The 24,760-nt window shown below is 37.3% G+C and overlaps 1 protein-coding gene across 1 annotated transcript in view; it reads left to right on the top strand.

The window, feature by feature from the left end:
• The window catches only part of LOC126271977 (exocyst complex component 2), a 109,025-nt gene that overhangs the window by 69,777 nt on the left and 14,488 nt on the right, over nt 1-24,760 (top strand). Inside the window, exons 13-15 of the mRNA XM_049974442.1 lie at nt 918-1,073; nt 2,490-2,609; nt 14,936-15,090. Of these exons, the coding sequence (XP_049830399.1) occupies nt 918-1,073; nt 2,490-2,609; nt 14,936-15,090 (431 nt within the window). The remainder of the gene's footprint in view (nt 1-917; nt 1,074-2,489; nt 2,610-14,935; nt 15,091-24,760) is intronic.

A 24,760-nucleotide genomic window follows, 5' to 3' on the forward strand; every position in this document is an offset into this window, starting at 1 on the left:
CACTCTGTAGTAGTTTTGTTTCCTTCTTTTCTTCGGTGGACTTCCTTGATCGAGAGACTTGTGGGGAAACATTTCATCTTGTTATTCATCTGTTATCAAATCCATATAGGGATCCATACTTTGTTTCTTACTTACATTGTTTTGACAACTGTTGTCAACTTCTGCAATGTTCTTGTTTGTTGATTTTTTCGAATAAAAACAGATAGAGGAATATTGTTTGTGTTTTGTTTCTATTACTGCAGACTCAACAATTATCTTTAAAGAAAAATAATGCATGCTGAAAAAAGCAAAGAGCACATTTTAAGAAAGAGACTAGCATAGCCAATGTAAGTTTGCTAATATCAAACCTGGGCCTTAATTTGAGGGGGAAAAAATAATAATAAATAAATAAAAATTGAGAATATATGCCAAGAGTAGTGCATCAGGATGGACGGATTGGGAAAGAGAACCAAAGCAATTGAGATGTGGCATTACAGGGTTCTGAAAATTAGGAGGATTTGTGTACAAATGAGATGGTTCTCTGAAGAATCGGTGAGCAAACCAATACATGGATACCACTAGGTAGGAGGAGGGAGAGGATTGTATGACACTAGATGAGGCAGTCTTAGAGGAAGGCTGTGGTTGGAATATATACCACAAATAAATGGGGATATAAGGTTTAAGTTCTACACTGAGCTCTGAGATGAAGAGAACGGTGTAGGGAAGGAAACACATGTGTACCTGCCTGTCCACACACACACACACACACACACACACACACACACACACACACACACACACACACAAAGTACCTTGTCATAGGCAGTTATAGAATATGCTTTATTTATTCTAATACACAGCAATACATTTTTATTAATTTGGTGGCTTTGCATTAATATTTCATTATTATTAATTTGCTCCTGTGTTTTGTTTTGCAGCCAATGCAGTTTGAAACAAAAGTGCAAGAAGTTGTACAGCTAGTAAAAGAATCTGTTCTTGCAAGTGAGCAGCGCGAGACACCGCTTCTGGAGAATACCACTGCTCAGAGGGAACTCAATGCTCTGATACAGGCAATGCTGCTTAGCTTCAGTAAGGTATACACACATTGCATCATCCAGTTTACTTTATTCTGTCTTAAATAATTATAATACATTAGTCTTAAAGTGAAAGAGGCCATGTAACCTACTGCACTATGTTATCTCCTCTGATACTGTTAGATGTTTTTGACAGATGCAGCATGTAGAAAGATCTGTTCTCTTAGATGAGAGAAAGTATTTCTTTGCACAGGTATAAGGTTGTGTGAACTTCACATCCATTTTCTAATCATTACTATTGCACTTTTTTAAATTTTCCACCCTGACATTGAATTATATCTAAAGAAAAAGTCAGTTGAGAAAATTATCATTCAAAGATGACTGTATGGCTGGCTGGTAGTTAGCTTCAGCAGGTGTTACCAATAGAAACATTGAAAAGCAGAAAATTCACTTTGCAACTTTTGTACCTCTTCTATTCATACCTTGGGGATGTGAAGGAAAGGAAGGGTAAGGCACTTATATTCCAGTTCTATTACTCAGTAGCATATGATAATGTAATGATGAATCTGCCTATTAATTATGCTATATTCTGCATTCTCCTTTACAAATGTATTTGTCTTAAAAGCCTACACAGAATGCATAGTTAATAAATTATTCTTAATGAAATAGTCCCTATAGGATTAACATTAAAATAAATTAGCAATTATTCTAATAAGGGCATGTGCTCTGTCCTGGTTTTTTTTTTTGCAGGGCCACAACTTTATCATTCCGTTTGTGGGGAGAACAAATGATCCCGATGATCTCGCATCTCACGTGCAGTAACAAATTAGTGCACAGAAGTTTTTGTTTCATTTGTTTACTCTTCAAAATATGTACAGCTATGCTGATTTTAGGTGCCTATTTATAACTTGGAAAATGGAAAAGCACACTACTTACAAACCTTCTCAATTTGGATAAATGTCCATTGGTGGTAAATTGTTCAAAGCGAAGAATGTTGTAATGTGCAGTATTCCAGTTATTGATTCAGACAAAACTCATACAAGCTTATTACATCAAAAGTATGTATAATCATTATCAGTAACAACAGCCATTTGATCCCCACTCCTGAATGGCAGCCTCAAGACTTCTTCATGCAGTAGGGTCTTTAGTTAGTCACATACCTTTTTTTCTGATGTTATGTGTCTACATTCAGCTAGGTCGTCACCCTGGCCAGGACACTATAGTATTGGTTATCAAATAAATGAACTGGTAAATCTTAGTATCTCTTTATTTTCTCTTTATTCTCTAGATAACAGACTTTAATGAATTGATAGTTTGATGCTTATGTTTTTGTGTGAGACAGGAAGCTGTTTAATTATTTGTCAGAAATATTTAATTATTCTTCCAAAGGAAAGGATTACAAAATAAATTTTAATAATTTAAATGTTGTGTGTTTGCAGTATTGTTTATTTATAATATTCTGTGGTTTTGTTTTAGACTCTAGAAACACTAGCATTTAGCAATGATGCTATGCAAGACTTACATCCACCAGCTGTTTCACAGTTAATTGGATCTCCAGCGGTGTATAGAGGAAATGAAAAGGAAGGCAGCATTCCAGTATGTAATATCTTCTTTTTGTTCATTCATAATGCTTCATTGATTTTATTACATTAAGACATAATATGATAAAGTTGAAAGTGAAGCCATAATACAAAAGGAAACTTGAAGTCTGCAATAAATGGCTGTGTTATTGGCAGCTTGTTTTAAATGTTTGTTGTTGTTGTTGTTGTTGTTGTTGTTGTCTTCAGTCCTGAGACTGGTTTGATGCAGCTCTCCATGCTACTCTATCCTGTGCAAGCTGCTTCATCTCCCAGTACCTACTGCAACCTACATCCTTCTGAATCTGCTTAGTGTACTCATCTCTCGGTCTCCCTCTGCGATTTTTACCCTCCACGCTGCCCTCCAATGCTAAATTTGTGATCCCTTGATGCCTCAAAACATGTCCTACCAACCGATCCCTTCTTCTAGTCAAGTTGTGCCACAAACTTCTCTTCTCCCTAATCCTATTCAATACCTCCTCATTAGTTACGTGATCTATCCACCTTATCTTCAGTATTCTTCTGTAGAAATGCAAAATGGTGCACTTGAAGAAAAAAAGAAAGGTATCATATGACTACAGTATAATGGGCGCACACACACACACACACACACACACACACACACACACACACACACAGGTACCTAGTGGATTTTGCTTCTAAACTGACATTACTGTTATTTATACTGAATCTTTTTGACTATGGTATATTTTATAAATATGGGTGAATATTATTATGGAATTGTGGAAATTTACGCTTTGGCTAGTGTAAATTACGATGGATGTAACCTAAGCTTATAGTATATTCGTATATTGGCAATAGTTTGACTGTTAAGCAAAATTTCTTCAAACTTAATGTATCCCAATTAAATTTCCTGTTCTACTATTATTTAAATGTACACATGAGACTAGTCACCTTTAATACTTATATATTAACACACAACTATTATTACATGGAATAATTAGAGGTATCACTTCTTATCCTTAATTAAAAGTAAATGAATTAGATATTTCACTCACACACCACTTTTTTTTACTTTATTATAAAAATTATTTTTATCAGAAAATGCACACAATACTGTCGAACATACAATATTATCACTTCACTTCTTCATTTATTTTACTCCTTTTACCTTTTTTTTGCTTGAAGTGAAGATCAGTAGGCAAGCAGTATGCAGAAAAACAGTTAATATGTGTTTTCTGTAATCCCAGGGAAATCTCTGTCTTCTCACCTCGCGAGACGTTCAGGATAATTTGATTTGCATTGGCACCGCAAGGAAAAAAATGAAGTAAATAAATTTCTATAACATTTATAAATTGTAAATTTGGGACTGCTATTATGAAATGAAAGCAGAAATGTTAAATTGAACAATTATTATTGAATGAAGTAAATAATTTGTACAGAGATCTAACACTTTGTGAATAATTCTCACAGTTTTGAACATAACAAAGAATTGTGCCGTATTTTGGCGAAATACTTGGAAATTACAATAATCTTATCTCAACTGTGGAGGGAAAGAATAAAGCATTCTTGAAAAGGTCATATTAGTACTCGCAATTGGCGATTAATAATAGAATGATTAAATAAATTCCCAGCAGGAATACAAGCTTAGTTCATTCGAACAAAATGGAAGAAAATAGGAGTCTGATAGAGTAAGACGCTGTCGGAAAGGCACGCGATTAAAGAAAAGAGAAAAAAGACGAGCGCACATTCTTATATAGAACAAAATGCAGATGATAATGATACACCGCTCTCATTATTCTGGGCGCACATACTTGGTTGACTTACAGCGCAATTCATTGACTCATTGGCTAAATTATATCTTTAAACCTTAATATTCCGATGGAAAAAGAAAATAGGATGTTATTATGTCAAGGGCAGGGCACAATATTGTATATTCCTAAATGTGCCCTCGGCCCACTGCTCTCCTATTGGCGGTACCTCATGGTGAGTGTTGATAACATTGCTACATGAAACTCGTAAGTACGCCATTGGCCGTATCTAGTGTTTTAACTTTCCTGCATTAATGTATACTTTTATTGAGTATTTGTCCCATTTTAAAGTAGATTCAGTTCAGATTATAACTTAATTCCAACAAACTACAGTTTAAATGTGGAACTCGAGGAAGGTGGCTCAGTATGCTTATGTGAGAGTTACAGACATATTTTCAAAAACTGATCTGTTTGAGGCCTGTTATCAAATACACAGTTATAATCACACCATTTGGACTGTATGAATTTAATGTAATGAGTTTTGGCTTGCGAAATGCATCTAAGGTGTATCAACTTAATTCAGGGAAAACACTGTGGTGTGGCAATCGAAAATATCAGACCTTACATTCCACAAGCTTTTGGTTGTCAAATATTTTTTCATTTTCATTGTTTAGCTCATCTTGGCCTGAGGACTACAATGAACCTGCTATCTAGTAGAGTTATTTGATCAAACATAAGAACTGATGTGTGCCAATAGACCAAATCATGTGTTAACTGCTAGAAAACCAAGATTACTTGCCACACACAATTACAATTTGAAAAATTTGTGGAACCTGATGAATGCTTCATTGTTGTACACATTGACCTCATTAGACCTTTATTACCTCCTTAGGGCATGATGTACTGCTTGACTTGTACTGATTGTTCAGAAACTGGATGGAAGTCATACCAGTCGAAAATGTCACCTCTAAAAAAGTAGCTAAGGCCTCCTGCAGCTCAGTCTTGTAAGGTTTTTGTGTTACATCATGGGTAATCACGACCAAGGAACACAGTTAAATTGCAATTGTTTAATAATTTAGACAAAGTATGTGGAATGAAACTTCAACGTACTATGTGGTATCATCCTCGATGCAACAGCAATGTTGAGCGACTACATAGAACTTTGAAGTTTGCAATCCTGGACCATGACACTTCTAAATGGACAGAAAATGTGGATCAGTAAGGTCACATATTTTGCATATTTTCATTCAACAGTATCATGTGGAATAATGTAGGTACCGAAAATTGCAACCAGTCACTTTTTGAAATATTTATTTATTCCATAAAGTGATTTTTGAGTATTTTTCAGGCTTATCTTTATATGGTGCACAGGACGTTGCATGACTGTTTCATGGCATAATGCTGGATGCTGGCTCTGTGACAAGAAGATGGAACAGCCTTTCATGTACTGCCATGAGCACCGTTTATATGGTGACTTAGATCTAAAATTAATTCTGTACTTACTGCAACAGACTGGGCAGTTTTGTTTGTCTGGAGGGAGAGAGAGAGAGAGAGAGAGAGAGAGAGAGAGAGAGAGAGAGAGAGAGAGAGAGAGAGATGTTACCAATTGTCATAGGATAAGCTGATATGTGGTCACTAATAACAAATTCGCCCATACTGTCAGAGTAAATACAGAATTCATTTTTGTACCCGAATTGCCATGTAAACAATACTCATGGCAATATATTAAAGCATGTTCTATCTTCTTGTCACAAAGCCAGCACTGAGCATTACACTATCCTGTGGATCATCTGAAGATAAACCTAAAAAGGTCCAAAAACTGTTTTATGGAATGAACAAGTATTTCAAAAAAGTGACTGGTTGCAGTTTTCTGTATTTGTATTGAAAGAACAGTCATGGGATCTTAAAAGTCCCCATAATGGATAACCTTAGTATAGATAATGTTTTGGGATACATTATTTTTGAAAAATCAAGTCTTCGTTGTTAAAAAATGTGTCGTTAGAATATTATGTAATGATCATCCACAATCATCTAGTAGACATCTGTTTAAGGTGTTAGGCTTTTGACTGTGGCTTCACACCATGTTTATTTCTTCAATAATTTTGTTGAAATAATCCAGTGCAGCTCAAAAGGAACGATGAAACACACAACTATAATACCAGAAGACTAAATGGCATTCATTACACCATACTTTAGCACAAGAAGGGGTACACAGTGCTGCAGTTAAAATTTTTGATTACTTACCCAGTGATATAAAATGTCTGACAGACTGCAAAGTAAAATTTGAAAACCGACTGAAAAAGGTTCTCCTTGAAAACTACTTTTATTTTGTTGAAGAATTCTGCTATTGTAATGTGTAAAAGGTGAATGGTAGGAATTACTAAATCACATCTGTATTATTATTATTATTATTATTATTACTACTATTATTACTATTACTTTTTTAAAGAAAGAAGATAAACTATGTGTAAATCATCAGCATGTAGCCATATTTACAAAATAATTTGTGACGTGAATATAAAATGACCAGTTTCACATCATTTCAATTTATCATGAAAATGATCCACCAAACATGAAACTAATAACTAACTTCAGAAAAAATTCTCATTGACTGAAAAAATAAGCAAATGTGGCTCACATCTTTCATTTTTCAAATAGAAAAGCAGCATTTAACAGGAATGATATGGTACAATGCATTGCTGTGAATATTCGTATCCTCCCCCCCCCCCCCCCCCCTCCCTCTCCTCACACACACACACACACACACACACACACACACACACACACACACACACACACACACACACCAAACTGTGTACATAATGTTAATTTACAGAATTACACTCTTCTTTTCAGAATAGTCTCTATTTCTTTGCACACATTTATCCCACTGTTTTGTAAGTCTGAAAATTCCATCACAGTAGTGTTTCCTGGCTGCCTGTAAACACTGATGTACTGCATTTTGCATGTTTTCTAGCATTGCTCATCATTGGCCTCATAGTTGTTCTGTCACAGAAGCAAGAAGATGAAGTAGGAGAATGCAAGTTGGGACTGTGTGTAGACTTTCCCACAAAACCACTGTCATTTATTTCATAGTAATATGAACAACATAGAGTCAAACTGCAGTTGGATCTTTCAGGTCTTTTATCTTGCAAATCATGACATAGCATCAAAAGTGCCTGGATGCAGCAGACAGAATTTTGGTGTGTGCACTTTAAAGAAAATAAACTGGAATGCAACCATATGCATTTCAGAAGATGACAGTTGTAACTTTGTAGAGAGTATGTTTTTCAGTGTTTCTTGCAATCCGGGTATTGTCTGAGACGTTCATGAACAAAACGCCCTTTGCTCCTCATCTGTGGTCAGTAGTCCATGAAAATCTTGTATTAATTTAACACACATTTCAACAAGAGCATTCATGAATAAAACTGATGTCCACAATATATAGGCAAGAGAGCAGATCTCTACTTTTGCTTGACACGAAGTCAGCTAATGTTTTCTCTGAAATAAAGATGAGTGTGAATTAGGAGATGTAAATTAACAAATGAAAACCAATAATGAATGGTAATAATAATAATAATAATAATAATAATAATAATAATAACCCGTGGAGGCCGGGGAAAAACGCATGGAGGCCCGGAAAAAGAATAGACCTCCGGTATGTTTTGCCAGTTGTAAAAGGCGACGAAAAGAACAAACCACTAATAGGACTAACCCCCTTTTAGTGTGATTAGTTGGTTCAGGACAGAACCAATGAAGCCTCGGACAAGTGCTGTCATGGTCAGGGACGACGCTTGAACCCTATGCCCGTCTACAATGGTAACGACAGTGCTAGCCACATGGAAAATGATTTAAATCCAAATAGAGGTGTTTTGCAGGATATGCTTCCTGCAACCACTCTAGAAGGAAAACAAAGACAGAGGATGAGATGGTCAGATGAAGTTAACCGACACCTCATGTTCTGTTATTACGAAGCAACAAACTTAGGAACCAACACAACTGGATACAGATCACAAGTATACACAACATTTATTACCAGATACCCAGAATTAAAATTTTTAACAGAACGATGACTAGCTGATCAGATCCCTGTAATAATAAAAAATAACAGGATACCCCAGTCAGAATTAGAAAACATCAAACAACAAGTACAACAAATACTGGAACAAAATAATGTTGAATCAGAAGAAGAAGGAAATACAGTAATGGACTCAAACATCCCAGAGCAAACAAACAAAGAACAACACACATCAATTAAACAATCAGAGGAAAACGAAATCTTAAGACAGTCCCCAGAACAAGCACAAATAGAACACGAAAGAACACACATGTTAGATATAGAAGAAAAATTTCAGCTGACACATATAGAATACAAAGACACAAATACAGACATTAGACCATTCTTGCATAGACCACCAAATAACCCACAAGTCGAAACAACAATAACAGCTATCAACACAATCATACACACCAAAATAAATAAAAATACAACAATGGAAGAATTACAACTACTGGTTTATATAGGAACACTAAATATACACACTAGGCAGAGATCAGAACCAACCAACATACAGAAGAAACCCACAAAACCAGCATGGCAACACAGGCTACAGATAAGAATAGAAAAGCTGAGAAAAGACATCGGACAGCTAACACAATTTATAAGAAATGAAATATCACACAAAAAATGAAAAAGGTTAGGTAAAATCTCACAAGAAGAAGCGATAGAGCAATTAGATGAAAAGAAGCAGAAATTACAAGCATTGGCCAAATGACTTAGAAGATACAAAAAAAGTGAAAATAGAAGGAAACAAAACCAAACATTCAACACAAACCAAAAGAAATTTTACCAGACAGTAGATAACACACACATTAAAATAGACAATCCACCAAACATAACAGACATGGAACACTTCTGGAGCAACATATGGTCAAACCCGGTACAACATAACAGGCATGCATGGTGGATACAAGCAGAAACAGACACATACAATGTCTGCTTGTGTCTGTGTATGTGCGGATGGACATTTGTGTGTGTGTGTGTGTGTGTGTGTGTGTGTGTATGTGTGTGTGTGTTACATATTGGATAACCACAGCGACTGCATAGAAGCGATGGAAAAAACAGATGCCTATAAATATCCAGGATACAGACAAAAATAGGAATAGATAATACAAATATTAAAGAAGAACTAAAAGAAAAATATAGACAAAGACTAATAAAAATACTGAAAACAGAATTGACAACAAAAAATAAGACAAAAGCTATAAATACTTATGCTATACCAATATTGACCTACTCATTTGGAGTAGTGAAATGGAGTAACACAGGCCTAGAAGCACTCAATACACTTACACAATCACAGTGCCACAAATATAGAATACATCACATACATTCAGCAACAGAAAGATTCACATTAAGCAGAAAGGAAGGAGGAAGGGGATTTATCGACATAAAAACCTACATTATGGACAGGTACACAATTTAAGAAAATTCTTTATAGAACGAGCAGAAACTAGCAAAATACACAAAGCAATCACTCATATAAATACATCGGATACACCACTGCAATTTCATAACCGCTTCTTCAACCCTTTAGATCACATAACATCAACAGATACAAAGAAAGTAAATTGGAAAAAGAAAACACTACATGGCAAGTATCCGTATCATCTAACACAGCCACACATCGATCAAGACGCATCCAACACATGGCTAAGAAAAGGCGATATATACAGTGAGACGGAAGGATTCATGATTGCAATACAGGATCAAACAATAAACACCAGATATTACAGCAAGCATATTATTAAAAATCCCAATACTACAACAGATAAATGCAGACTTTGCAAACAACAAATAGAAACAGTAGATCACATCACAAGCGGATGTACAATACTAGCAAATACAGAATACCCCAGAAGACATGACAATGTAGCAAAAATAATACATCAACAACTTGCCATACAACATAAACTAATAAAACAACATGCTCCCACATACAAGTATGCACCACATAATGTACTGGAGAATGATGAATGCAAACTATACTGGAACAGAACCATTATAACAGATAAAACAACACCACGTAACAAATCTGACATCATACTCACCAATAAAAAGAAGAAATCAACACAACTAATTGAAATATCCATACCCGATACAACAAATATACAGAAGAAAACAGGAGAAAAAAATTGAAAAATACATCCAGCTGGCTGAGGAAGTCAAGGACATGTGGCATCAGGATTAAGTTGACATTATACCAATTATACTATCAGCTACAGGAGTCATACCACACAATATCCACCAGTACATCAACGCAATACAGCTACATCCAAACGTATATATACAACTACAGAAATCTGTAATTATTGATACATATTCAGTTATCCGAAAGTTCCTAAATGCAATGTAACATATACCGTACAGTCACGCTTGATCAAGGTTTGCGTCACTTTCCATTTTTAACCAGACATAACGTCTGAGGAAGGAAAGAAATAATAATAATTATGATGATCTGACCATGTAAGGGATAATCTAGTTTTCAAATCTCTCTTTTCCATTTGTAGATTCAATTTGTCCAAATTTGCTACTGTTTGGATGGTTTGTACATCTACTTTATCATCAAAAAGCAATTAGAGAAACAAATACAAACCACAAATACAAATGATGACTAAATTCCCTAATATCACCATAATCTTGACTCATTAAAAACCAAGTAGACAGTAATTTTGTCAGTGTTATAGTTACTAACATTGATACTTGCCCAGTTTTCTGTCTCAAATGCTTAAAAACTGTTTCGTCAGGATTGCTCATTACACCATGTACTTTACATTCAAATCCACATTTTAAAATAACTTCATAAATGAAATGATGGTATGAGAAATATAACTTCTCCCTGTCCATGTTTTGTTCAAGTAAAATACATGCCCCATTAAGATGGGCAGCGTTTGAGACAGATGTTACTTTAGAGAATTTGTACATTGTCTTCACTGCCACAATACTTTGTTGCATTCCAAACAGCATTCACTTGTACTTTATCAAAACAATTTTTTAATTTTGGAACACCAATGAGCTGTTCACTGTCCCAATGATTCAAAAGTTGACCATTCCAATGGAAACAAGAGGAACTGCAGAGATATATTCTTGAAAGCTGATTTTATTGTGTCAGATAATTTTCTTCTCTTCTTCTGTCTGAAGAGAAGATTTATTAATACAAGGTTCTTTGGCTTTGTGACTGCTGTTGCCTGAAGAATATACACAAAATCTCTTAAACTTAGCTGGCTTCTATCCAAGGTAGCCACTAAATTTTCTGTAATAAAATCTTTGGTACCTTGTCTTGCAGCATTTTCCTATGAAATACTCTCAGAAATATGTTCTCAGACCTCACCATCACCAGTGTAAGTTTCATCTAAACTTGAAAATGTTCTGTCTGAATTCTTCAGGCAATGAAGGTGGAAGTGCAGCAGACGATGCAGAAGTGGTTGCTTTTCACATTTGTTCGTCAAGATTAGCACTTTTCCCTAACAGTTAATTTTACTTCCTGTATGCTATAAAAGAAAACTTTCAGCACTTGTCCATTTGATGATGAATTGTGTACAGGTATATGAAGATCTATAAACAACTGACTGCACTACATGGGCGCTTACTGATAAGCTGAGATGACATTAGCATAATGTGTCTGAACGGTATGAAAGAGCATCTTCCTCATATGCTCAAGTCAGCTGCGTTACAGTGCTTCGATTGCGATAAAATTTTGTACAGACATGTTTTAGAATCATTCAAACAATATTGAAGAGTGAGTGCTCAAAAATATTGATCTCTGAAAATAATGCAGTTTGGGCACTGCTGGAAATGGATTTGTGCTTATCAATTTCCAGTAAGCTACTAAATAACAGAACTCCGTCCATCTCTGCTTGTTTACTTGCACAGATAATACAAAATCTCTACATGTTGTGCATATCCAAACTTACTAAATCAAATAATAAAAACTAGTAGCATTATTAGGCAGTAATTGAAATATTGTGCAAAACATCACTTCACTGAAGTTGTATGTTACACCTCAAGTGGAACGTCTCAGTGTTCTCTAGAGCAAATTCCAATTTTTTGTCTTGTTTTTGCAGTTTGCTTTTGGACAATTTTCTACTAAATATTAAAATTTATTGCACAGGCTACATTTTTCAAATTCATATTATTCAGAACAGTAATTTATGATTTGCTTATTCCAATCATGTCGTTAGTTTTGTTAGTTTTGCTGAGGAATATTTATTTTACAGAAGAGCTTGATGTTAGAATCTCACAGTACCACATTCTTTAAAAGTCCCCACCAATCATCTTTTGCTGGATCATCATCCTATATTGACTTAAAGTACTGTATTTCCCGGTCATAGAATTTTGATTGATTCTACTTATATACCATGTTTAGGAAGCTATTTTAATTTGAAGATTTCAATGTCTGTGTATAAAAACGTAGTACCATAATAAGTAACATACTGTTTAAATTCCATTCCAGAAAAACAAAACCCAGTTAATTAATGTCTGAAAACAAATATTGAATACTAAAGGTGCAAGGAATTGTAGTGTTATACCGTGTTCTTAACTATAATCACAACTGACATAAACTGTGCGAGATGTACCTGTTAAAATGATTTTTGAGTTCTATTGAACTTGAAGTGATGTAGGCATATTAAAAACTTGAATACACAGTACTGATGTTCCACAACAATATTTATTTATTTTTTCACTACTAACCGGCTTTCAGCTTTCTAGGCTGTCGTCAGATAACTTAATAGTAGTACCATCAGATATCTTAATAGTTAAGTTATCTAATGATGGCCTAGAAAGCTGAAAGCCAGTTAATTACAAACTATTATATATATTTTGTTGTGGAACTCAAAACAGTGTATTCAAGTTTTTAAGATTTTTGAATTGCTGATATAAATGCAAGCTTGGACTATATACATTTTTCTGTTTGTTTCATTGATGTTTTTTACTTTCTTTTTATGTAGGATAGTAATGTTTATTTTAGATATTTATTATTGAATGATTGATTAAGAGTGTTTGTCGAGTGGGTCAAGGTAGAAGAGTTGAACTGAAAACCTTTGTTACAGGTGAGGAACAGAATTCAAAGTAATGTAATAAAATTATTAGCAATAGTGACGGATACTTTGTCTGTAATTGCAGTGTGACATTTTTGGACTATGAATTGCATTTACCACTCAGTGAACTGTGATTTGTGAGGTATTTGGCCAAATTTCTGCACAAGAACTGCATGGAAGCAAGTTAATGTTTTTGTATGAATTATAACCAATTCAACAATAAGAAAGAGTAGATGGCTACTTGCCACATAGAGAAGGCTTTGAGTGGGAGAGAGGCACTTTGGAAAAAACACTGTTCGATAATAGTTAGCTTTCATATAAAGTCCTTCATCTCATGTAGAGAAAACTAAACACACACATTCATAACTCACACACACAAGAAATTGAGATCTGTTTCTGGGCAAATGGGGAGAGTAATTTCAGTCCATGAAAGCCTCAGTGTGGCCCTTAACATATCTGGAGAGGGAGTGCTCATCATTACAGATATGGCAGCTGCAGCAGGCTTTGTTGTATGGAAGGAACTTCTTGGAGTTGAATGGCTGGCAGCTGTTGACTGGAATATTGTTGGTGGTTGGTATGTTTGATTTAGATGGAGGTACTGATGTAGCAATCATTGAAGTGTTGGTTGACATCAAAGAAGGTGACTTTTTAGGCTGAGGAGGGCTGGGTGAAGTGAATGGAGGAGAGGATGTTGAGGTACTGGAGGAATGTGAATAGGGTGTCCTCACCTTTGGTCCATATGATGAAGTAGTCAGTGAATGTGAACCAGGTAAGGGATTTGAGTTTTGGGTAGTTAGGAATGCTTCCTGTATATAGCCCATAAATATATTGGTATGGAATGGTGCCGTGTGGGTGCCCACTGTTGTACAATGGATGTTTTTGTTGGTGACGCCTTCAATGGAGAAGCAATTGTGGGTGAAGATATGGTTGGTTATGGTGACCAGGAAGGTGGTTGCAATTAGGAGTGTGTTAGGCATTGGGACAGGTAGTATTCAGTAGCCATAAAGTCCTGGGAATTGGTGATGTTAATGTAGGGGGACGTGGTATCAACGGTGATGGGCAGGGTGCCAGTTGCTAAAGGAACAGGAACTGTGGAGTCAGTAGAGGAAATGGTTAGTCTGTTTTATATAGGTTATAAGTGGTAGGTGGAGGATGCTGATCCACAGGGGCAGAGATTTTCTGTGTGATGGCGCAGGAATCCATCCTTTGGGGTGGATTCCTTTTTCCATTGTTTAACTGTAACTTTTTTCAATATGTTAAGTTTCGAACAATCTTCTGCTGATGAGCTCTTTATTCACTAATTGCTTATAAAAGTTTGTTGAACATGACGAAATCTGCTTCAAATTTGGAATATATTTCACCCATTGAGGTGGAGGATGGGGGGGTTGGTGGTGGTGGTGGAGGGGGGGGGGGGGGGTAGAGAGAGAGAGAGAGAGAGAGAGAGAGAGAGAGAGAGAGAGAGAGAGAGAGAGAGAGAGAGAGTTTTTAAATAATGATATGTGATTTGTAATTAATCTCTATAATTGATTTACAGGTTTGGGAACACCGCTTATTGACAACACTTAGTAATTGCCAGTACACTTCTCGGGTAGTTCTCCCACGTCTCTCAGAGTTGTTTTCCCACAATGGCTTCCCATCACTGACACTTCCAATTGCAACTGTTCAAAGTGCACTTTCAGCTCTGGACAGGTAAGTAACAATATTGTGTCTCATAGTTTTCTTTTTATTTGTATGGATACACTCGGAAAGAAGAGATGATATGTGTAGAAGTAATCATGTATTTTCCCCATAGTAGCGTTAAAAAAAGTGCTATGAACTAACACTCTAAGCGATGTAAGGAATTAAGATATCTTTAACAGTAATTATTTTGACTGGAAACAGGCACTGTTTTTCTTTTATACTTTTTGTGTTTTTTGCTTCTTATTTGCACATACTCAATTTTTCGTTGGTACTGCACACCAAATGCCTAATTAAGTAGTTAAATTGTAAAAGAAAAATCATGATAATCTTTTGTTACTAAAATGAGTCTGTTCAATGAAAACGCTTATATTAATGTCATTGTCATTATCATCATCATGATCATCATCATCATCATCATCATCATCGTGACCTACTAGGTAAATGTCTCCTTTAGATTTATTCCATCCATTACAGTCTTAAGCTGTTTATGTTCAAGTTTCTCTTCATTAACAACGCTTTCATAGCTGTAGTTTTCTTTGAAGCACTGTAACTTGGTTTTTTAAAGAATTGTGGAACATTAATCTTGTGATGGACTTTTCCAAACTATTTTGTTTGTGTACTGAAGGTATGTCAAACATTTAGTTAACAGTAATTTTATGCTAATAAAGAACAACATAACATCACAATAATATTTATGTAAATGAACAGCTGTATTTATATGGTTTCGGACGTTGTAACTGAAAGTTACTATCCATTCAGGCCAAACATCCGTAGTACAGAAAAGTTATTTCGTACTATGGTTCTGTGAAAGAGGTGGTGGTATACATGCCAGTTAACTCCACTTAATACATGCTGGACAGGGCAGCACTGTAGCAAAAATGTGACAAACAATAAGACATAACATTTATTAATAGTTATCATACAAAGCTTTACCTAACTTTGCTAACAGTTTGGTGTGTGGCACTTGTTGTTCTATGCCTCATACAATGAAATCTAAATAAAATAAAAATGACTCTAAAAATGCTTGTTGGTTGCTGAAAAAATCCTGTAGCTGTTTTTGGAGGTTTTTTTATTTCCACATTCACAACATGTTTCGGGCCCAGTCCAGACCTGTCAGCAATTAAAATTTCGGATTACACTCTTACCATAATATAAATGCAAGTATACACAATTTAAAGGTTCACAAATGTACAAAGGGATAAAAATACAAGATGAAATCAGCTGGATATAACTGTTTGTGTGGGTCAAACTCCTTAAGCTGTCCTTGATGCAACAGATTTTTATCAATGATAATGTTGCAGTAGCCCTCCCCATGATTTTGTTGCTTTAGCATTTCACTTCCTGTCAGATTAGGTTCATATCGATCTGGAAATTAGGTTCATATCGACTTGGAGGTCCGTACTGGTGGGACTGACTTTTTTAAACACTCTGTGGAGTGATGTAGGTTGAGGTCCAAGTGTAGTGCTTCGAGAATTTCGGGGTAAATTCAGAAACACATGGTTCTCCACCATCTTGAACACCCGATGTTTTAATGATGAGGGTGAGAGAGCCTTTTTACGGCACCACACACATCAGTGTGTGCAGGAGGGACAGATGTCACGAGAAGCCAGGAGGTGCGTCAGACGAGCGGCCCCGACAAGTGGTTACCAGCAGCGCCTCGGAATTTATATCAAAAAGTTAAAGAGTGTTTGTATAATGTTTTGTGGTTTGTGGTGTCATGAGGATTGTTATACAGACAGATGAAGCGTGTATTGTATAGAGACTTACTTCAAGCCTTGGCTCTGCATGAGGCACCATGTATGTAATTGTATGGGTGTTTTGTTGATTCTGACATTTATTTTGGAACCAGTTGGATTGCTGGAGCTTGTACAGAATAATTGTTACTTTGGGGATGAGAGTTGAAAATATATTGTTATTGAACTGAGAAGATTCTACAAGTACATGACTTATTTCAAGAATAGAGGGTTGGTTAATATTGTTGCAGAAGGAACTGAGTAGCACAGTCGTCGTTGTGTAGTGGTTATGATACTAGATTGTTGCATGGAGGGTTGTGAGTTCATAACTCCACATGAACTGAAACATTTTAATTTCTATATTCAGTTTGAGTACATTCTAAAAGTATCCACAAATGGCAGGAATCATTATACTGGAATGTTCTGTAGCTGTATATATACCATATGTGTTCTGGCCGGAGGCAGTTCGCTCTGTGCTCTTGTATGTGCAAGTGCTGAATAAACCTTCATTAAGTGAAGTTAGTGTTCGTCATTTATCTACTTACACCTTCCTCTATGGGACGTTATATGGTGGAGATGCTGGGTATTGGAACTTGTACGTTATCGACGTACATTATCGACGACACAGTGGCTGCCATCAGGCCATGACTGAGCCACCGTTTACGTGGCGAGAAACCCGAGTTCGAGCTATATTCAACTGATCGCAATCTATCGGAGACAGAAGAAGAAGAGGGCGTCACAATGACAGCAACTATGTGCCACCACATGAGACATCCTTCCGGGTTCTCTGGTGATGATGGCCAAGATCCAAACAAGTGGCTGAAGGTATATGAACGCATAGCCAAATTTAACAAATGGGATGACACTGTCTGTTTGGCTAACATACTTTTCTACTTGGAGGGCACTGCCAAGGAATGGTATGAGAACATCAAGGAGAAGTTCACAAACTGGGAAGTATTCCAGGCAGAACTGTGTAAGTATTTCAGTGACACACGACGACAGCAGTGCAAGGCTGAAGATAAATTAAAGTGCAGGGCACAGCATCTAGGAGAAACGACAGTGTCCTACATTCAAGATGTCTTGGAGCTGGGTAAAATAGTGGATCCTCGAATGGAGGATTAAGATAACACTGCATATCTCATGAAGTGTGTTGCTGAGGACATGTATCAAGTCCTACTTCTGAAGGAGGTTTCGACAGCAGATGACTTCATAAAATGGTGCCAGTATATTGAGACAATGCATCAAAAAAGAATTATAAGCGAGAAGTTTGAATGGCTTTCAAACATCGTATTGATGTCTGTGATGGAGAAAGAAACTGATTTCACAATTGTGCTTCGTCAGATAGTGAGAGAGGAAGTTCAGAAGGTACTTGGATTGCACGGTGAGTAAAAAACAGAGATGCTTCAAGAGGTCATATGGGAGGAAGTGGAACAGGCATTGAACCCAATCTCTCCTTTAAAACCATAAAAAAGTCGAAACCCAGGCAAAGTTACATTCCTACAATGCTGCATGAGGAACCTGTTTGGACACCAAGGAAGACTGATGTTTGGAGGACCCAGGATAGCCAATCAGTATGTTTCCACGGTGGACGACGGGACATGTGGTGCACTATTGTCGAGAAAGGTGGCGGATATTTGATGACACCTGCGCCAGAAGACAGCAGACCCATCTTAGCTGACGCTAACTCTGGGACGACGAAGATGAACAAGAAGATGTGGGTGCAGGATGATGAAGTACGAGGGGCGTTTGAAAAGTTCATGCAAAGTTCGAGAGATGGCACCACCAGTGCGTATCGAGGTCATGTTTAGTTAGTAGCATCTTTGGAAAGAAGGCACACCAAGTTTCAGCCATATTGGTCTATTTCTTTGTGTTTGGCATTCGTGTGAATCAAGGAAGTCAAGAGATTGTCAAAAAGTGGACAAAAAAATTTTTTGTGTGGTGATTAAACATTACTTTATGAAAGGTAAAATGCCTCAGGAGACTAAAGAGAAGCTTGATAAACATTATGGTGGCTCTGCACCTTCAGTTAGAACAGTTTATAAGTGGTTTCAAAATTTTCGGAGTGGCCATATGGGCACAAGTGATGCTGAACGTTGTGGACACCCTGTGGAGGTTACGACTCCAGAAATCATTGATAAAATCCATGATATGGTGATGGATGACAGAAGAGTTAAGGTTTGTGAGATTGCAAGTGCTGTGGGCATCTCAAATGAACGGGTACATAATATGTTGCATAAACATTTGGGCATGAGAAAGCTATCCACAAGATGGGTTCTGTGATTGGTCATGCTGGACCAAAAACTGATTCGTGTGAAGTTGCAAGAATGGTTTGCAGCTGTTCAGGAAGAATTCTCAGGACTTAAAGCATCGTTTCATCACTGTGGATGAAACATAGATACATTACTATACACCTGAGACCAAACAGCAATATAAACAATGGGCTACCAAGGAAGAATCTGCACCAAAAAAGGCGAAGACCATTCCTTCGGCCAGAAAGGTGATGGCGAGAGTCTTTTGGGATTCGCTAGGGATAATCCTCATCGACTATCTGGAAAAGGGTAAAACTATTACAAGTGCATATTATTCATCGCTATTGGACCGCTTGAAAGCCAAGCTGCAAGAAAAACGGCAGCAATTGGACTGCAAAATAAAGTCCTTTTCCATCATGACAATGCACCAGTACACACCTCAGCAGTTGTGGTTGCAAAATTAATGGAAATAGGATTCCAACTTGTTTCATATCTCCCCCTATTCACCAGACTTGGCTCCCTTGAACTACTATTTGTTCCCCAATTTGAAGAAATGTTTGGCAGGACAAAGATTTTATTCAAACGAGGTGACTGCAGCAACTAATAGCTATTTTGCGGACTTGGACATTTCCTGTTATTCAGAAGGGATCAACAAATTAGAACAGCATTGGATGAAGTGTGTAAGTCTAAAAGGAGACACTCTTGAAAAATAAAAAAGGTTTACCCCAAACACATAAGTAGTTTTTATTTTTGCACGGACTTTTCAAACGCCCCTCGTACCATCGCCAGTTGCAGAAAACTGTATTTGTCGACAACAAAACATCTCTGCTGAAGGTGGCTAATGGGAAATATGTTAAACCTACAGGAAGATGCGTCATTCGTGTGGGTATAAGTGGCCATACGCAGCCCTTAGAATTCATCATCTTACTAGAGAGTAGTCATGACAGTCTTGGGCGTTACTTTTTGAAAGCGTCTCAAGCAGTTATAGATTGTGGTCGCTTGAAGATTATGCTTGACGAGATGAGATACTATGGACAGGAAGATGCACATCCGAGTGTGTGGAGACTGTGTGCTGGATGAAGTGATCATTCCTACAGTCAGTGTTAGAAAGGTAGCTGTCATGTGTTATGCCATGCATCAACCCTTGGATCTTGTTGTAGAATGTAAGAGAAGCATACCATTGAAGAATAACTTGGTCATCCCAGCCTCTGTAGTCTCGTTTAAGAACGGATTCAGTGAATTGTGGATAGTTAACTGTTGCCGAGAAGTGCAGATCCTTCCAAGACGCATGTGTGTAGCAAACACTGAGCCATTAATTGCAGAACAGCTGAGTGTCATAGAAACCTCCCATGCCGAGTCTGTGGGCTAAATTTGCGCTACCACTAGGAGACAAGTGCTACCACTACAAGACAAGATCTTCTAGCTGGACTATCACCAGATCTCACTAAGGAACAACAGAAGAGCCCACTTGCCATTCTTCAAGAGTTCTCTGAATGCTTCAATCCACAGGTGAAGAGCAAATTAGATAAATCAATGGTGAAGCACTGGATTAGCACTGGAGACCATCAACCAATAAGCCAGAGAGCATACCATGTGTCAGCAACAGAACGTCGAATAATTCGCGTTGAGGTAGAGAAAATAATGAAGAATGACATCATTCAGCCTTCGCAGAGCCCATGATCGTCACCAGTTAGAAGGATGGCAGTTGGTGCTTTTGTGTTGATTACCGGAAGCTTAATAACATAACTAAAAAGGACGTTTACCCTCTTCCATGAATTGACGATCACTAGATTGTCTCAAGGGGGCTAAGTTTTTCTCAGTCATGGACAACTACTCAGGATACTCACAAATCAAAGTAGATGAGGCTGATTGTGAGAAAACTGCATTCATCACCGCTGAGGGCCTGTATGAATTTAAGGTAATGCCATTTGGTTAGTGTAATGCACCAGCTACTTTTGAATGAATGATGGATAATCTTCTAAGGCACCTAAAGTGGACGATGCGTCTTTGTTATTTAGATGACATTATAGTGTTCTCAGAGACATTTGATGATCACGTAAGAAGACTGAGGGCTGTTCTTAAATGTCTTCAAGAAGGCGGACTGAAACTTAATCCAAGAAAGTGTCTCTTTGGAGCAAAAGAAATCAAAATACTTGGGCACCTTGTGTCAAACGAAGATGTGCGGCCAGACCCAGAAAAGGTGAGAGCTGTAATGGAATTTCCTATTCCTAAAATCCTCAGATTATGGTTGTGTTACCATTGTTTTATCAAAGACTTTTGTATCAAAGCCAGGCCACTCCAAGAGTTGTTAAAAGCTGATGCTAAATTTATCTGGGGTGGTGCTCAACAAGATTCTTTCGATGTGCTGCAAAAAGCTCTGACAAATGACCTTGTACTTGGTCTGTATGATTAGAGAGCACCTAGAGAACTACACACAGATGCCAATGTATGTGGGATCGGTGCTATTCTGGTGCAGATTTTGAGTGGAAGATGCTTCTAGGACACTTGCAAAAGCAGAGAGAAACTACTCAACTGCAGAAAGAGAATGTCTCACTGTGATCTGGGCCATGGGCAAATTTTGACTGTATCTCTATGGAAGAACATTCACAGTTGTTACAGACCATCATTAACTTTGTTGGCTGACATGTCTTAAGGATCCAACAGGACGACTTGCCAGGTGAGCACTATGTCTTCAAGAGTGTGACATTACCATAGTGTACAAAAGGGGAAGAAAACACCCAGATGCTGACTGTCTCTCAAGAAACCCTGTGTAAGACCATCAAGACTTTGATGAAGGTAGTGACTGTCCCACTGCACTTCAGGATCTCTCTGCTGAGCAGAAGGATGCCAAGATATCTCAAATTATGCTTGCTGTAAATTGGTCACAGGATATGAAAGGACAATTTAAGGTAGTTAATGGATTACTTTGCAAGAAAAACTTTGATCCGTTTGGAAAGAGGTGGCTACCAGTGATTCCTAAACACATGCGCTTAGATGTTCTACAGAAATGCCATGACACAGGAATTCTATGACACACCTGAGGCCGGACATTTAGGATTTATTAAGACAGACGATATGATCCGCAAGAGATTTTTCTGGCCAGGTTTATTTAGGAGTGTCCATAACTATGTGTCACACTGTTGAGAGTGCCAGAGGAGAAGGCAGTTCCTCAGAAACCAGGTGGCCGACTCCACTACTGGAAACGCCTTTCCAACGTGTTGGGATTTACCTCCTCGGATTATTTCCAACATCTGATAGTGGCAATAGATGGATTATTTTTTGCACTGATTATCTGACACGCAATGCCATTACAATAGCCGTTGAAATAGCCAAAGCATTCGAGGTAGCCAAATTCATTGTGGAAGACATGGTATTAAAACATGGTGCTCCATGGTCATTAATTACGGATCGAGGGAAATTTTTTCAATCGAATCTTGTGACAAAAATAAACTGTTGGTGCAACATTACTCATCACGATGACTGCCTACCATCCGCAAACTAACAGGCTTACTGAACATCTTAATAAGACCTTGGCCGACGTGCTATCAGTGTTCGTCAGTGTTGAGCAGAGCAAGTGGGATGAGGTGCTACCTTTCGTGATGTTTGCCTACAACACTGCCAAACAAGACACAACAGGATTTACACCATTTTACGTGGTGCATGGGCGTGAGGCGACGACAATGGACACTGTGTTTCCGTTACACGTGACGTGGACGACGACTGCATCGGCCAGGTGTTAACCAGAGCTGAGGAAGCACGGCAGTTAGCTCAACTCCGCACACTGCAGGCTCAAGAAAACGATCGCCGAAGGTATGACGTGAGCCACCGCCCTGTTGTCTACCAACCTGATGACCTCATCTGGATCTTCACTTCTGTTCGGAAGGTTGGTCTCTCAGAGAAGCTCCTCAGGTGCTACTTTGGACCTTATAAGGTTGTAAGACATTTGTCTGATGTTAGTTATGTAGTTGAAGATTTCGACCTTGACACAAGATTACGAAAGATCAAAGATACGATCCACGTCCTTCGAATGAAGCCCTATAAGGATCCTGCAACCCAGGGTAAATTCGAAGCTCCAGTGACAGGCAACAAGCAGAAAGGTACCGAAAAACTTAGCAGCAAGGGAAGTTCTAAGAAGATCAGCGCCAGGGTGAACATCAGTCATTGGGAGTCGGACTATGCATAACCGATGACTCATTTCTGGACTAGGAGGACGTAACACTGAGACGCTGTTCTCTAAAGGAAGGAGCAGTGTCGTAGAAGGAGCCGAGTAGTACAGTTGCTGTAGTGTAAAGGTTATGATACTACATTGTTACATGGAGGGCTGTGAGTTCAAAACTCCCCTGAACTGAAACATTTTAATTTCTATATTCGGTTTGACTACATTCGAAAAGTATCCACAAATGGCAGGAATCATTGTACTGGAATGTTCTGTAACTGTACATATACTATATGTGTTCTTGCAGGAGGCAGTTCACTCCGTGATCCTGTATGTGCAAGTGCTGAATAAACATTTGTTATGTGAAGTTAGTGTTCGTCATTCATCTACTTACACCTTCCTCTACATGATAATATTATTCCCTTTAACCTGAAACGGTCTTTGTAGAAGAATTTAACGGTGAGAGGTATGTAGGTGACGACCCAAAGAAGAGGATCGGCTGCACGCGCAACGTATGAGTCAACTGGAAGAGATATGTGAGTCATGCACCCAACACAGCACTGTCTCTTGTTGTCTAAGAGAGTGTTAGACAAGGAATCACTCCCTGCAGCTGTTCACCCCAGTGGGCCCTTATTTACAAGTAATCAACGAAGAAAATTTTAGTATTTCACATGATAATCCATAGCATTAAAAGTGGTAACAATTAACAGTCTGGCTGCACTGTGCAAATGGTTAAGGTAATGACTTCAAATACAAAAGGTTGTCAGTTTAAATCTTGCCAGGTACATTGAATTTCTTTATTTTTAAATCTTTATTGAAATGACTTTGATCATTATTTTTATTCAATTTATTAGTTTAAATGTAATTTTTCTATTCATTTATCATGTCATATTAGTTATTGTATGAATGCATCATTTTCTCTCATCTTCTTCCCATCAGTCTGTTTCCACACGGGATATTTATTCATGTGATTTTGAGTATTATGTATTAAATTTGATTTAATTGCTTCCATTTTGTCATTTGACATTTTCATCATGTTATCATGTTCATTGTTTCTGTTTCTCATTTTGCTTGAGTTTTGTATCCCTGACTTAATTTAAATCATCCTCCATGTTTTTTTGTCTGTAATGGAACAAGAATTTGTTTTAAATGTTTCCATGATGACTGCAATCCAAAAAAATGTACATCTTGTAACGAAAAATACATTCTTGACACCATTGCACGGTGATGTAAATAGATTATTTCATATTTCATTTTTTAACCAACAGATCGGCATTTTCAAATGTTTAAACATTATGATAAATAAATAAAAATAATTAGATTTACATTCACAAAGATTTCAAGTTGAAAAAGAATGATGGGAAGGACAAATAAGATCCACTGAAGAAGTTAATAAGTTGATGAAAATAATGTGACAAAGGAATACAAATAAAAGAAACAGCATGTAAACCAGTTAATTGAATAAAAATAATGATCAAAGTCATTTCGATATATAAACAGATTTCATTGTATCTGACAAGATTCAAATTGACAACCTTAAC

The sequence above is a fragment of the Schistocerca gregaria genome, chromosome 5, assembly GCF_023897955.1.
Source record: "Schistocerca gregaria isolate iqSchGreg1 chromosome 5, iqSchGreg1.2, whole genome shotgun sequence".
Taxonomy (NCBI): domain Eukaryota; kingdom Metazoa; phylum Arthropoda; class Insecta; order Orthoptera; family Acrididae; genus Schistocerca; species Schistocerca gregaria.